General features: G+C 46.3%; 1 protein-coding gene across 1 annotated transcript in view; it reads left to right on the top strand.

Moving 5' to 3' along the window:
* Positions 1-4174: 4174 nt before the first annotated feature.
* The window catches only part of MAP3K15 (mitogen-activated protein kinase kinase kinase 15), a 149219-nt gene continuing 139462 nt past the window's right edge, over positions 4175-13931 (top strand). Inside the window, 1 exon segment of the mRNA XM_067723097.1 lies at positions 4175-4639. Coding sequence (XP_067579198.1) covers positions 4279-4639 — 361 coding nt within the window. The 5' untranslated portion in view covers positions 4175-4278.

Raw genomic sequence — 13931 nt, forward strand, 5'->3', positions numbered from 1 at the left:
TCCCATTTAAAACAAAGCTTAAAAGGAGGCCTCAGAAGGATCAAACTATTGCCAAATAACTGTGTCCCAGAACAAAGCTCAAGAATATTTATAGGAATACAAAAATACACAGTACTCATTAAGGTAAAATTCACAGTGTGTGGCATCTAATAAAAAATTACCAGGCATGCAAAGAAGCAGGAAAAAAATGACCCACAATGAGGAGAAAAATCAACCAATACGAAAAGATCCAGTAATAAAACAGATAATAGTATTCATAAACAAGGATATTAAAACAGTTATTATAACTCTATTCTATACCTTCAAGAAGATAGAGGGCAAATGTGAGACCAGAATGGGTGGTTGATTTAGGGGTGACATAACTGTGAGTTCAGAGATTGCATGCTCATACCTAATGACTTGGTCTTTCCATTCCTATCTATTTGTAAGTGATAGTCTTGTTTGTTCCATCATATATTCCATCTGCAACACGTCGTAGAGGGAAATAACTTATTGTTTTAACTAAATCTTATGAAGTCCACCTTTTTCTCACAATCTACTTGCTCACTCATGGTGTATAATTAAAACATGCTATGGGGACTTCCCTGGTGGTGCAGTGGTTAAGAATCCGCCTGCCAATGCAGGGGACACGGGCTTGAGCCCTGGTCCGGGAAGATCCACATGCCGCGGAGCAGCTAAGCCTGTGCGCCACAACTACTGAGCCTGCGCTCTAGAGCCCGCAAGCCACAAGTACTGAACCCGTGCACCACAACTACTGAAGCCCACGCACCTAGAGCCCGTGCTCTGCAACAAGAGAAGCCATCGCATTGAGAAGCCCACGCACCACAACAAAGAGTAGCCCCCACTCAACGCAACTAGAGAAAGCCCGCGTGCGGCAACGAAGACCCAATGCAGCCAAAAATAAATAATTTTTTTAAAAAAACATGCTATGAGTTTCACCTATATTTCATAAACTAGTATTTTACATATAATCTATGCTTAATGCTTCTTATGAGTTTCATCCACCCTGTTTGTTTTTCTTGTACTTTATGGCAGATTATAATAATCTATGTCCATACAATATTTATAGCATCTATACACAGGTATATCTGTCTATAGACATATCTGTCTATCTACTTATAACATAATGGCAGGGACTTTGGCTGTCTTGTTCACTATGATAACCTCTGCACCAAGGACAGTGCCTGACACACAATAGATGCTCAAGAAATCCTTGTTGAATTACGACATATGTTAGAGTTTTTCCAAATACATATACTATTGTGCAACCTGGTTGTTTCCCTTTTGTCACTATTTGCTTGGCCCTTGGGTACACTGTATTTTCTTAGGAAAAAAGTAATGAAATTGCCACTCAAGTGGTAACTAAAATATTTACAGTGTTTACAGTGTGAGTCAAAGAACTAACTAGTGGGACCACAACTGGTATGACTAACCAACCTAAAATAAAATGGAGGAAATGAGAAGAACACCTAGATTTAATCTTACCCTTTAGCTACAGTGCCTCTACTCTCTTCTTCAATTCCATGTGCCAGTCCAAATGACATCTCTGCACTGGGGCAAAGTGTTTTCCAGGATGTGCACTTAGTAAGGGGCAAGGCAGAGGTAAGAGCAAACAATTGTTCAACTAAAAGGAAAAGACTAACCCAGCATTTTGCAATTTTCTCATCAGTGGGGCTGGGGCAGGGGAGGTAGGAAGGACATTGGGAGAAGGGACTGGGACATGTTTCAGGTGTGCGAATTACTAGAAACAATGAGAAGGTGGGCTGTGCATGCCAACTGCGAGGAAGGCACCTGCTAGCCAGGTTCTTTACTCGGCAGGGGTTGTGTTTAAAGAAAGATATTATTCAAGCCAGAATTCACACCTCCTATGAGTCTCACTTAGTCAGCAGGGCCTAGTGAGAGCTGGAAGAAACATAGGAAGATTGAAGTGCGGGCAACAGCAAGACATTGGCAAGCAATTGTGAAGTGGGCATCTCTGCCCTTCTGAAGGCTGTGCCAGTCATTGAAATAATCTCAGATGAACAGCCATATTAGGAAAATTATTATTATGCATTACAAGGTTACAAAGAAAATGTGTCCTTTTATAGCATCGTACGTTTAAAAAAAATCTTAGAAGTGTTGGAAGTTTTCTCTAGATTCCCTCTTCCTAATTCTGGCCTGTGTGTTTTTTCAGATTTCCTCAGAGCCCATTTTCCATTCATTGGCTACAAAAGAGGTTGCACATTGATATCACTTGTGAAATTGCTAATTTCTACCAGGACAGGAATTAGAATTTCTCCAAAGATTTATGCTGGCGGTTTCTGCTTTCTTTTGGGGGTGAGGTAGAGGGATGGACTATATTATTGCTGAAACATGAAGAGAAGGCAAATTGTTGTTTTATAAGGTAAGTCCTATCCTGCTTGTGTCAAAATGGCTTGTGATATGCTGCAAAGGACACCATCAAGAAAGTAAAAAGACAGCCCACAGAAGAGGAGAAAGTATTTGCAAATCACATATCTGATAAGGGCCTTGTATCTGTAATATATAAAGAGCTTTTGCAATTCAATAATAAAAAGACAAATACCCTGTTTTTAAAAGGGTAAAGGGGGTCTGAATGGACTTTTCTCCAAAGAAATTATGCAAATAGAGGATAAGCGCACGACAAAATGCTCAACGTCATTAGTCTTTAAGAGAAACGCAAATCAAAATCCCAGTGAGCTATCACTTCACTCCCACTAGGATGGCTATAATCAAAAAGACAATAACAAGTGTTGGTGAGAGTGTGGAGAAGTTGGCATGCTTGTACACTGCTGGTGGAAATCTAAAATGGTGGAGCTACATTGGAAAGCAGTGGTAGCTTCTCCAAAGCTTAAACATAAAGTTGCCATATGACCCAGAAATCCCATTCCTAGGTATACACCCAGAACAAATGAAAACCTCTATCCACACATTGTATGATTCCATTTATAGGAAATGTCCAGAACAGCCAAATCTATAGAGACAGTAAGTAGATTGGTGGTTGCCTGGGGCTGAGGGGTGTTGTGGGAGGTGGAGAGAGACTGTTGTTGATGGGTACTGGGGTTTTCTGGGGGGTGATGAAAATGTTCTAAAACAGTATGATGATGGCTGCTCAACTCCACGGATAAACTAAACTATTTAAATGGGTTAATTGGATGGTTTGTGAGTTATATCTCAATAAAACTATTATTAAAAATGAAAACGGGCTTCCTTGGCGGCGCAGTGGTTGAGAGTCCGCCTGCCGATGCAGGGGACACGGGTTCGTGCCCCGGTCCGGGGAGATCCCACATGCCGCGGAGCGGCTGGGCCCGTGAGCCATGGCCGCTGAGCCTGCGCGTCCGGAGCCTGTGCTCTGCAACGGGAGAGGCCACAACAGTGAGAGGCCCGCGTACCGCAGAAAGAAAAGAAAACCACCAAAACCCCAAAACCTTGTGACAACGTCCAGTGCATCCTACCTTTTAAATAAATACAAGTACTACCTGCAGTGGTAATACTACTTTTTAATACTTGGGCCTAAAATCGTGAGGTGGGTAAGATCCAGAGTAAAGAGCCCTTTGGGTTCACAGCATTTCTTAGATCCGGCAGGCAGGCTACTTGGAGTGTATTTTCCAGGCCAACAAAATTTGATGCTGGTGCATCACGGTGCTTTTGTCAAGGTCACAGTGAAAGTCAGGACAAGCGGGTCTCCAGGGCATGAGCTCAGGAGGGCCATGCTCTTGGCAACTGGGGACAAGGAGTACAAACTCAGAGGTATTTTAAATAAGCATCTTATCTCGATTCTGGGTTAACACTACATCTGTATTTAGTTTGGAATTGAAGATTTACATCCAGCTGGCGCTTTGAAAGAGCTTTTACTCTGCTTGAAAAGCCTCAAATTGTTTTGAGGGAAAAAAATGGGACTCCTAAGGCTGGAGGGACGGCAACAACAGCAAAACCCTGAAATTCGTGAATCCGCCCTTCTTAGGGCGCTGCCCGGGGGAGGCGGCAGGGGGCGCCCGGCGGGCTCCTGCCCCGCCGCCCTTCCCGGACCTCCCCCCGCCCTCCGCTCGCCCTGACGTCCGAAGACCCCGCCCCTCCCTCCCGAGCCTTCAAAGGGCGCTCGGGGGCTGCGGGGCTGGAGCTTCTGCATGTAGCCGAGGGGCCCCGCCGTCGCCTGCCCGTCGCGGGGCCACCGGCGGGCGCTGGCTTCCCCAGCTCCCTTCCCGCGTCGCAGGAGCAGGTGCCACCGCCGCCGGCCACTCGCGCGGAGGTGGGACAAGGAATGGCGCGCAGGGACGCCACATGGAGAGCGGCGGCGGGGCTCCCCCGGCTGGGGAGCTTGGGGTGGCGGCCGAGTCCGCACAGTGCCCGCTGCCGCCGGGGGACGAGGGCGCGGCGGGGCCGGCGTGGCCGCTGGAGCCCGAGGGGCCGGCCAAGGGCGAGGGGGCTGGAGGCGAGGGCGGGGGCGGGCCGCGGCGGGCTCTGCGGGCCGTGTACGTGCGCAGCGAGAGCCCCCAGGGTGGCGCGGCCGGCGGCCCCGAGGCGGGGGCGCGGCGGTGCTTGCTGCGGGCCTGCGAGGCCGAGGGCGCCCACCTCACCTTCGTGCCCTTCGGGGAGCTCGACTTTGGGGAGACAGCCGTGCTCGACGCCTTCTACGACGCAGGTGAGGCGGTGTCCCCTTTCGCCCCCACCCCATTCCTCCCAGTTTTCCTTATCTTCGCCCACGCCACCGAAGCACCATCTCTTCCTTCCCATACTAGCACCAGCTGACTCTTTTTACAGGACCGCCCCACCTTTTGGGGAGGGCAGAGTAGGTAGCCTTGTACCCTTTACAGGTAAGAAAACAGAGGCCCCTGGCATTCATAGTTCTTTATTCTTCAGTTTTCTTAAACGTCAGATGATCCAAGAAACAGCCTGTAACCCAGTCGAGGCTGAGTTCCCCGCCCTCCACTAGTTATTCAACTGTTAGTTTCTCACTCCTGTGGGTCCCAACCCTGGCTACACGTTAGAATCACCTGTGGGAGCTTTTCAAACTCGTAATGCCCAGACTATATCCCAGACCAATGACATCAGAATCTGAGGCCTCAGGATTGTCGAATGCTTCCCACATGATTCCATTTTGCAGTCAAGGGTGGGTAATGGTCTATTACAGTGGGGGACGGGGGAAGGGGGCGTCTCTTAGAAATGCCCCGGTGTTCTTTTGCACACTTAACACAGATTGACAGTGGGGCTGTGCTCTACTACCAGTGTGACAGATATATTTTATCCTGTAGTGCACAAACATTCCCGGCTTCAGGATCTCCTCCGTTGCCGGAACGGGACACTCAGCTCACTGTAATAAGTGTGCCAGAAGAACCCAGCCTTAAATCAGTACTTTTGATTGGCACGAGTTCCTCCAGGTGTGGAACTGATTGTTGCTTGGCTGTTTTCCTTACCGAACCTTTGGAAGCTATGTGACAAGCCTCTGGCACTTGGGTGATATTCACAAGCATTGTGGGACAGTAGTTCACCTGGGAGACCCTGTGCCTTGGTTTCTCCACTGGTCAAACAGGAGTAACATGCCTGCCCTAATCCCAAAAGCTTGTGAGAAGGTAAATGGCGGCGGCCACACCGTGCTGATGAGATGGTAAGCTAGCTTTATTACCATCCATTCTTTGCCGGGATCTGTTTTCTGCAGAGCAAATCCTCCCCAGCTGGAAGCTGTTTAACAAGCTTGTTTAAACAAGTGGCTGGTGGGCCTTTGAAAACACTCCCTGGATGTTTCTGACTACTCAGAGTAGACTCTTCAGTGCAACATCTTTTTTAGAAAAGTTGTTCAGGAGCCCATTTCACCTGGAACCACTCGGTTTTCTCGACTTCTGTTCATTCTCTGCTGAAAATGGAGTTTGAACAGACTCTTTGAATGGTTAAATGTCCATTTGGCCATTAGGCACAGCTGTAGCCTCTTGCCTGCTGGTGCGGACTCTGAAACTTGGCGTGCAGTGGCTTTGCTTCTCTCTCTCTCTGTGTGTGTGTGTGTGTGTGTAAAACAAGCCTTCGTTCTGGGTCCTCATTGCCTAGAATTTTCAGCTGCAGTATGTACCTCCGTTGGTTGACCTTGGCCTGGTCTTGAATAAATCGTTTTTCAGTACATCATCATAACCAGTAAGTTCTTTTCATAGGTTTGACAAACAATATACGAAACTCCAAGAAGTCGGTTCACGGATTTAAACAGACACCACGCCCCCACCTCGGCTTCCTGATCTCTGCCATTCACAGCTTTTTGGTGTCTCCACCAAAAAGATATAAATCTGTCACTTTGGCTTTTTTGTAGAAGTTCTACAACCTTGCTCTCCAAGAACTGTTGAACTGTCCCAGGTGTGTTTCGGGCGGGCGGGGGGATCGTAGATGTGAAATTTAAGCACTTCCCATCTCCTGTTGTCATAATGAGTCAAGGCTGGGTTGGATCGTGTTTTCCATCTCCTTGTGCAGTTTTATGTGGTCCTTTGAGGGTCTGAATGGGAGGTTATGTGTCACCGGTGCCTGGGTGATTTGATGGGCTGCAGGAGAGCTATCAACCCATGCAAGGGGGCACATGGGCGCTGTTGTGAAAGAAAACCGCCGTAAGCCATGAGGGCTGACGAGCAGCTCATTGGCTTTTTTTTAAAAAAAAAATTATGGTAAAGTGTACGTAATATAAAATTTGCCGTTGAAACCATTTTTAAGTGTGGATTTCAGAGTCATTAAGTACAGTCGCACTGCTGTGCAGTCATCCCCACTCTCCATTTCCAGAACTTTTTCATCATCCCAAACAGAATCTCTGTACTCCTTAATAACTTGCCACTCCTCACTCCCCCAGCCCCTGCTACCCACTGTCCTACCCTCTGTCTCTGTGAATTTGACTCCTCTAGATGCCTCATATGAGTGGAATCATACAGTATTTGTCTTTCTGTGACTGACTTATTTCACTTAGCGTGATGTCTTAGGCTATGGTGAATAATGCTGTAATGACCATGGTGGATAAATTTCTGTTCAAGTCTCTGCTTTCACATTTTTGGGTGTATACCGGGACGTGGAATTACTGTGTCAAACGGTAATTCTATGTTTAATTTTTTGAGGGACGTTCTTTTTACTTTTAGCAGAGGTGGCGCTCATCTCTGTGTGCCTTTGGCCCATAGAAGGACCTGGCTTTTTGTTTGTTTCTTTTGGGTTTTTTGTTTGTTTGTTTGTTTGTTTGTTTTTAACATCCAGCATCCATCCTCAAAGATGAGAGTCTCAAATTCAGTAAAGCTATCAAATTCAGCAAGTGAGGGTCCATCACTCGGTTACTTCTAGGATTTGGAGAACAAAACATGTCTCTCTTTTTTTGTTTTTTAGAAGAAACCGCCTTTTCTGAATATGCCTTGGCGCCTTTTGTTGAGGTGCCCATTTCTCTACTTGAACAGAATTCATAGTCACGACTTTAGCTAATGTACTGTGTGTGTTGGGTGTGTTTGCACAGAGCAGCTTCCTCGGGTGCGTGCTGTGTCTCCCTCCTGGAGGTTCTCAGTGCTTGTGAATGTATGGAAAACTCGGACATCCTACAGGAAGGAAACCTGGGTAACTCTGTCTCATGCTTTCCCAAACATCTTGACCACAGAAACTGTTCTCCCAGGATGCTGTAGTTGAATACATTTATTGTGGTTATTGAGTTAGCTATTAACTGCTCCAGTGACAAGAACGGCCCCTTTGATCAGGACCTGGGACTCAGGTGAGCTTCCCATACCTGATGTGCCTGACTCTGCCTGCCCTCCCTCCTCTCTGAGCCTCACATACATGCTACTTTCCTGACTCGGGGGCCCTGCTTCTGATTTTTTTCTTCAGCTATGTTCACAGTGATTTTAAACGTTGGGAGGTATTGCCACCTGCAGCAGGAAATCCTTGCATTTCCTGAACATTGATTAAAAGACCAAGACATCAGTCTCCAGGTTAGTTACTTGACTTTGCTGTGTCCTGATGATTCCCCTTTTCTGGCAAGAGTCATTTGGAGGATACAAAGTGGCAGAGGTAGCTAGGTGGTCAGGAGGTTGATTCTCCTACTTGTTGCTGGGAAGCAGGGACTACATTTTCCAGCACCCTTTGAGTCTATGTGGGCCATATAACTAGTTCTGGCCAATGAAATGTGAGTATTAGTCATGTCTGTCACTTTGGGCCAAGGCGTTGGCATATCTGTAGATCTTCTCGTACTCTCTCATCCCTTTCTGTGGTCTCCGTGGGGCCCTTGGAGGCTGGCTGTAGAAGATGGCAGTAGCACATGATGGAAGGTACCTGGATCCCTGAACCACTCTTTTGAGGATAGCTGTAGGACCAGGATCATCCACTTTGGATTTTGCATACGCAAGAGAGAAGCTTTTATTTAGTCAGGCTCCTAAGACTTGGGGGTGGTTTTTTTTTCTTTTCTTTTCTTTTTTTTTGCGTTACGCAGGCCTCTCGCTGTTGTGGCCTCTCCCGTTGCGGAGCACAGGCTCCGGACGCGCAGGCTCAGTGGCCATGGCTCACGGGCCCAGCCGCTCCGCGGCATGTGGGAACTTCCCGGACCGGGGCACGAACCCGTGTCCCCTACATCGGCAGGCGGACTCTCAACCACTGCACCACCAGGGAAGCCCTGGGGGTGGTTTTTATAGTGGTAAGAGAGTGCAACTTGGGTTATGAAAATATAGCCCAACTGCTAGAAAGTTGTCTCCTAGGGCATGCCTTTCCAAGAGAAAGTCAGGTCATGTGTCATCTCATGTAATGGACTGTCACTGGTAAAAAATATATGCCAATCGTGGGGCCCCTCACTATGCTGCTGTGGGCCAAGAAAATGGAATGGAAATGCTTGGGCTATCAGGTTCATACCAGCCATGGGAGGAGACATTCTAGCTTCTTCCCTGGTTTCACTGGTTTTGGAGGCTAGGTAATTTTTTCCTTTTGTATTAAATGACACTGGAGTGATTCTGTTAGTTTTTAGCCAACAGTAAGATTGGGATTTTTGCAACAAAAAAGGATATATAATGGTTTAAAATAAGGCCAGCTCTAGTTCCATTCTCTGCCCTTCATGTGGGTTGTGTCTCGCTTCACCTTCTATGATGTTATTCATGGATTCTTCGTTCGCTTGATGCGTTATGTGGCATAGAGCGTGCCCACCAGGCTTCCGTAGAGTCTTCCACATTGCCTAATCTCCCTTGCAGTTAGCTGGGGTTCTTTTGACGAGTGCTGGCCAATGAAATGTGAGCAGCATCAACAAGTGTCACTTTGAAAGCGACTGAGAGTTAGATGATACGCCGCCTCCATCTCTCTTTGCCTCTGTCATGGCAAACTTGAAGGTTGTGTGTTCAAGATGGCAGTTAAGCCCCTGGAATTTGGGGGATTTGTCTGATGTGGCAGCATCGCGTAGCTCATCCTGACTAATATAGCTTGCTGTGCGTTCTGCTAGAAATGCCTGAATGTATCTCTCAGCTGACTTTAATGGGCTTAATCCACAGGTGCATTGGCTCCTGCTTAAGAAAGAGACGTAGGGTCTTCCCCGGTGGTCCAGTGGCTAAGAATCCACACTCCGAATGCAGGGGGCCCGGGTTCAGTCCCTGGTCAGGGAACTAGATCCCGCATGCTGCAACTGAAAAGGTTCCGCATGCTGCAGCTAAGACCCGGCACAGCCCAATAAATAAATAAATATTAGAAAAGAAAAGAGAGAGCGAGAGCGACTTAAAGGTGTCTTAAGACCTCTAATAATTTGGTGCATACCCTTTCCTCACCATTCTGGAAAATGCACGAAGTTCCAAGGAAGACAGTCCTGTGGACACATGGCTGTGGTGGTCGTAGAATGCACGTTTGGTGTGCCACCTATACATGGTCAGGAGACTGGCCAAATCTATCAGTAGTTCCAGCAGAATGTAAGGGCAATATTAGACATTGCCTTCCCTTATGTAAGTAAACTTTGATGAGTGAAATCATCGATTTAGCAGTTCAAGTCAGAAACCTAGGAGTCATTCTTGACTCCACCCTGTCCCTCATGGCCAAATCCAGCCTGTTGCTTCCAAATGGTTTTCAAACCTGCTTCCCTTCTCTCTACCAGGGAAGTTTGCCTCTGTCATGGCAGACTTGAAGGTTGTGTGTTCAAGATGGCAGTGAAGCCCCTGGAATTTGGGGGATTTGTCTGATGTGGCAGCACAGCCTAGCTCACCCTGACTAATATAGCGTGCTGTGCGTTCTGCTAGAAATGCCTGCCACCATCTTGGTCCAAGCATTGGCTTCTCTCGCCCAGCTTACTGTCAGCAGCTTTGTAACTGGTCTTTCAAGGTTGGGCCAATCTCGGTGCATTCCAGTCCATGTCATCTGCTTAGAAGCCACCGTATCCTGGCACCCTCCACCACCTGGCAGTCCTCCTCTGCCCAAAGCTCCTTCAGCCTTCACATCTCAGGTCTTCACAGAAGCCTTCACGAACTTCTCCCGCCCCCCGTCAGTTGTACACACACTGTGGTTTTCTTTCCTAGCAAGTAACACAATTGCGATTAAATAATTATTGATTTAATGGTTGATCTTCTGCCAGACAGTGAACTCTTCAATGGCAGGGAACCAGATGCACTTTTCTTTGCTACACTTTGAGTGTTTCCTAGGAATATGTATCCAGCTCCTTTTTAGAATAACTCTCAGTGGACACAGATGACACTTGGTTTCTCCTGTCGAAATGAAGCAAAATTTGTTGGGCACCCTCAAAAGGAAATCAGAATGTGGTTTCCTATAGAAACCAAGGTGAAAATGGTGGCCAGGCATAGTGCGATTGTGATTTTATTAAAAAATAAGGTACATCGTAACGACACATTTCTGGGTGGTACATATCTAATAGAAGAGACTAGAAGAGCTCACACCGGCCACACTGGAATGGAAACAGTGGTTTGGATTGTGTGCTGGGCAGACTGGTTCTTGTTGTTTGTCCACATGTTCTATAATGTTTATTTTCTATAATATAAATGTGATTTTATTTCAAGCAAGTGCAATAGGAGATTAAAGATGGGGCTGTAAGTCAGAAGCCTTCTCCCACTTTTCCTCTCTCCCCACCAGCCGGCTCAGGCAACAATGACTGTACACCCAGGGACCCGTGCACACGAGCCGCTGGCCGGACCTCAGCTGTCCTCTGCTGCACGTGGCTTCTGGCTTGCTCAGAGGGGCCCTTCCCGGAGCCTCCTTCCTTTTGAACCACTTTTACTGCTACTGACTCAGCATTGAGCCTGGAACTTTCCTCAACTTTTAGTCATGTGAACTGACTGATGAGAGAAGCATTGCACCTGTAGCATTGAATTGAGGCATTGCTGTTGGAGCCTTGAGTGCATACAGTGGGTAGATAGATACTTGTGGACTGGACCACTGCATTACTGGCTGTATATTATTTGTTATGCAGGAAAATGCATGTTCAGTTCCCAGTTGTCAACTTACAGACGTATTTTTGGAATACAAGCCATAAACTATCTTTTAAAGCCTTCTAAGTATCAGGCTTTGAGATAGGTGCTGTTTAAATCCTGGTCAGACAGTGTAGGCGGGAGAGGACTGAACTCTTGAAAAGCAAGCTGGAAAGCTTGTTGTTTCCCAGTCCCTTGAACAGGTTTTGAGCTATTGGGTGTGACAGGGCTTGCCAAAAATGCCTGGCGGTTATAGGGGCTTGGTTGGCGGTGGGGAGTTGTAGAGCAGAAAGGAGTCAAGCGGCAGACCTTGGCAGGAAGCAGAGTTCACTCAGGAGCTGGGGCTGCGGGAGGGCAGCCCAGCGGCCAGGCAGAACTGGACACGGAGGGGCAGGGGGAGAGCGCGAGCATTCGATGTAAATGATTTTTTTCTTCAATTTTTTTATTATGGAAAATTTCAAGCATGTGCATTACGCAGCTTCAACAATTATTAATATTCTGCCATCTTTATTCCTTCTTGACCTCTCCCCACCCCGTACTTGATTATACGTTTCAACATTGTTAGTATAAAAATGTATATACATTGAAATGCACAAATCTTAGTTGTACAACCTTGAGAAACGGCTAAACCTAGGTAAGCAAATCCTATCACAATATAGTTTCCATCTGCCCAGAAAGTTGCCTTATGTCCCCTCCCACTCGTTCCCCTTTCCACTCCCATTCCTGGCCCCGGGCGATGACTCTTATGCTTAGGTTAGATTTGCCTTTTCTAGAGTTTTGTGTAAATGGACTCAGGCAGTGTGTACTCTTCAGTGTCGGGCTTCCTTCACTCAGCGTGACTTTTTTGAGATTCATCCGTACTGTTGCTGTTACCAGTAGCTTGTTCCTTTTTAATGCCAAGTACTATTCCATTGCGTGAATATATCACAGTTGGTTTAGCTATTCTCCTGTTGAAGGACGTTTGGGTTGTTCCCAGTTTGGGGCTATTATAAATCAAGCTACTGTGAACATTTGTATGTAGGTCTTTTTAATGGCAAATGTTTTTTATTCCTCTCGGGTAAATACCTCGGAGTGGAATGGCTGGATCAAAGGGTAGGTGTATGTTAAACTATTAAAGCAACTTCCAAACTTTTTTTCAAAGTGGTACCATTTTATATTCCTAGCACCGGTGCACCAAGAGTTCCCGTGGCTTCGTACCCTCACCAGCACTTTGTATTACTGAGCTTTTCTATTTTGGCCCTGCTAGTTGGGGGGTGTGGTGGTTTCTCATTATGGTTTTAAGTCACCTTTCCCTGATGATCAGTGATGTTGAGCACCTTTTCATGTGCTGTTTAGCCATGCAGACACCTTCCTTTGTGAGATGTCTGTTCAAGCCATTTACCCGTTTAGTTGGGTTGTCATCTTATTGAATTAGAAGAGTTCTTTATGTATTCCGGATTCAAGTGCTTTGTCGGAAGTATATTTTGTGAACATTTGCTCCCAGACTGTGGCTTGCTTATTCATCTACTTGTGACATTTGATGAGCAGAAAATTTTAACTTTGATTAAATCTAATTTAGGCTCTTTTCCTGTTAAGTTTGCCTTCTGTGTCCTGTCTAAGAAATCTTTGCCTACGTCCAGGTTGTGGTTTTGAGGCTCCTCTTCTACGTGTTCTTCTGAAAGCTTTATAGTTTTAGCTTTTACATTGAGGGCTGTGATTCATCTCAAATTCAGTTTGACACAGGTGACTTTGGATAAACCAAGCCTGACACCTTGCTTTAAACATCCGGGAGATGGGTCTTGCCCCTGGATGAGTACTCCCAGGACTTGGAGTCTAGCTGGCAGGACCATGGCTGCCTCTCTTTCATCTCACCATCCAGGAACGTGTATGAAATGCAGGTTGTCCTTTAGGCAAATTGCCTTTCTGCCTTCTGGAGTAAAAAGTGACAAAACAGATCCGTGATGAAACTTTTTTTCAAAGTGGTACCATTTTATATTCCTAGCACCGGTGCACCAAGAGTTCCCGTGGCTTCGTACCCTCACCAGCACTTTGTATTACTGAGCTTTTCTATTTTGGCCCTGCTAGTTGGGGGGTGTGGTGGTTTCTCATTATGGTTTTAAGTCACCTTTCCCTGATGATCAGTGATGTTGAGCACCTTTTCATGTGCTGTTTAGCCATGCAGACACCTTCCTTTGTGAGATGTCTGTTCAAGCCATTTACCCGTTTAGTTGGGTTGTCATCTTATTGAATTAGAAGAGTTCTTTATGTATTCCGGATTCAAGTGCTTTGTCGGAAGTATATTTTGTGAACATTTGCTCCCAGACTGTGGCTTGCTTATTCATCTACTTGTGACATTTGATGAGCAGAAAATTTTAACTTTGATTAAATCTAATTTAGGCTCTTTTCCTGTTAAGTTTGCCTTCTGTGTCCTGTCTAAGAAATCTTTGCCTACGTCCAGGTTGTGGTTTTGAGGCTCCTCTTCTACGTGTTCTTCTGAAAGCTTTATAGTTTTAGCTTTTACATTGAGGGCTGTGATTCATCTCAAATTCAGTTTGACACAGGTGACTTTGGATAAACCAAGCC

This window comes from Pseudorca crassidens, chromosome X (assembly GCF_039906515.1).
Source record: "Pseudorca crassidens isolate mPseCra1 chromosome X, mPseCra1.hap1, whole genome shotgun sequence".
Taxonomy (NCBI): domain Eukaryota; kingdom Metazoa; phylum Chordata; class Mammalia; order Artiodactyla; family Delphinidae; genus Pseudorca; species Pseudorca crassidens.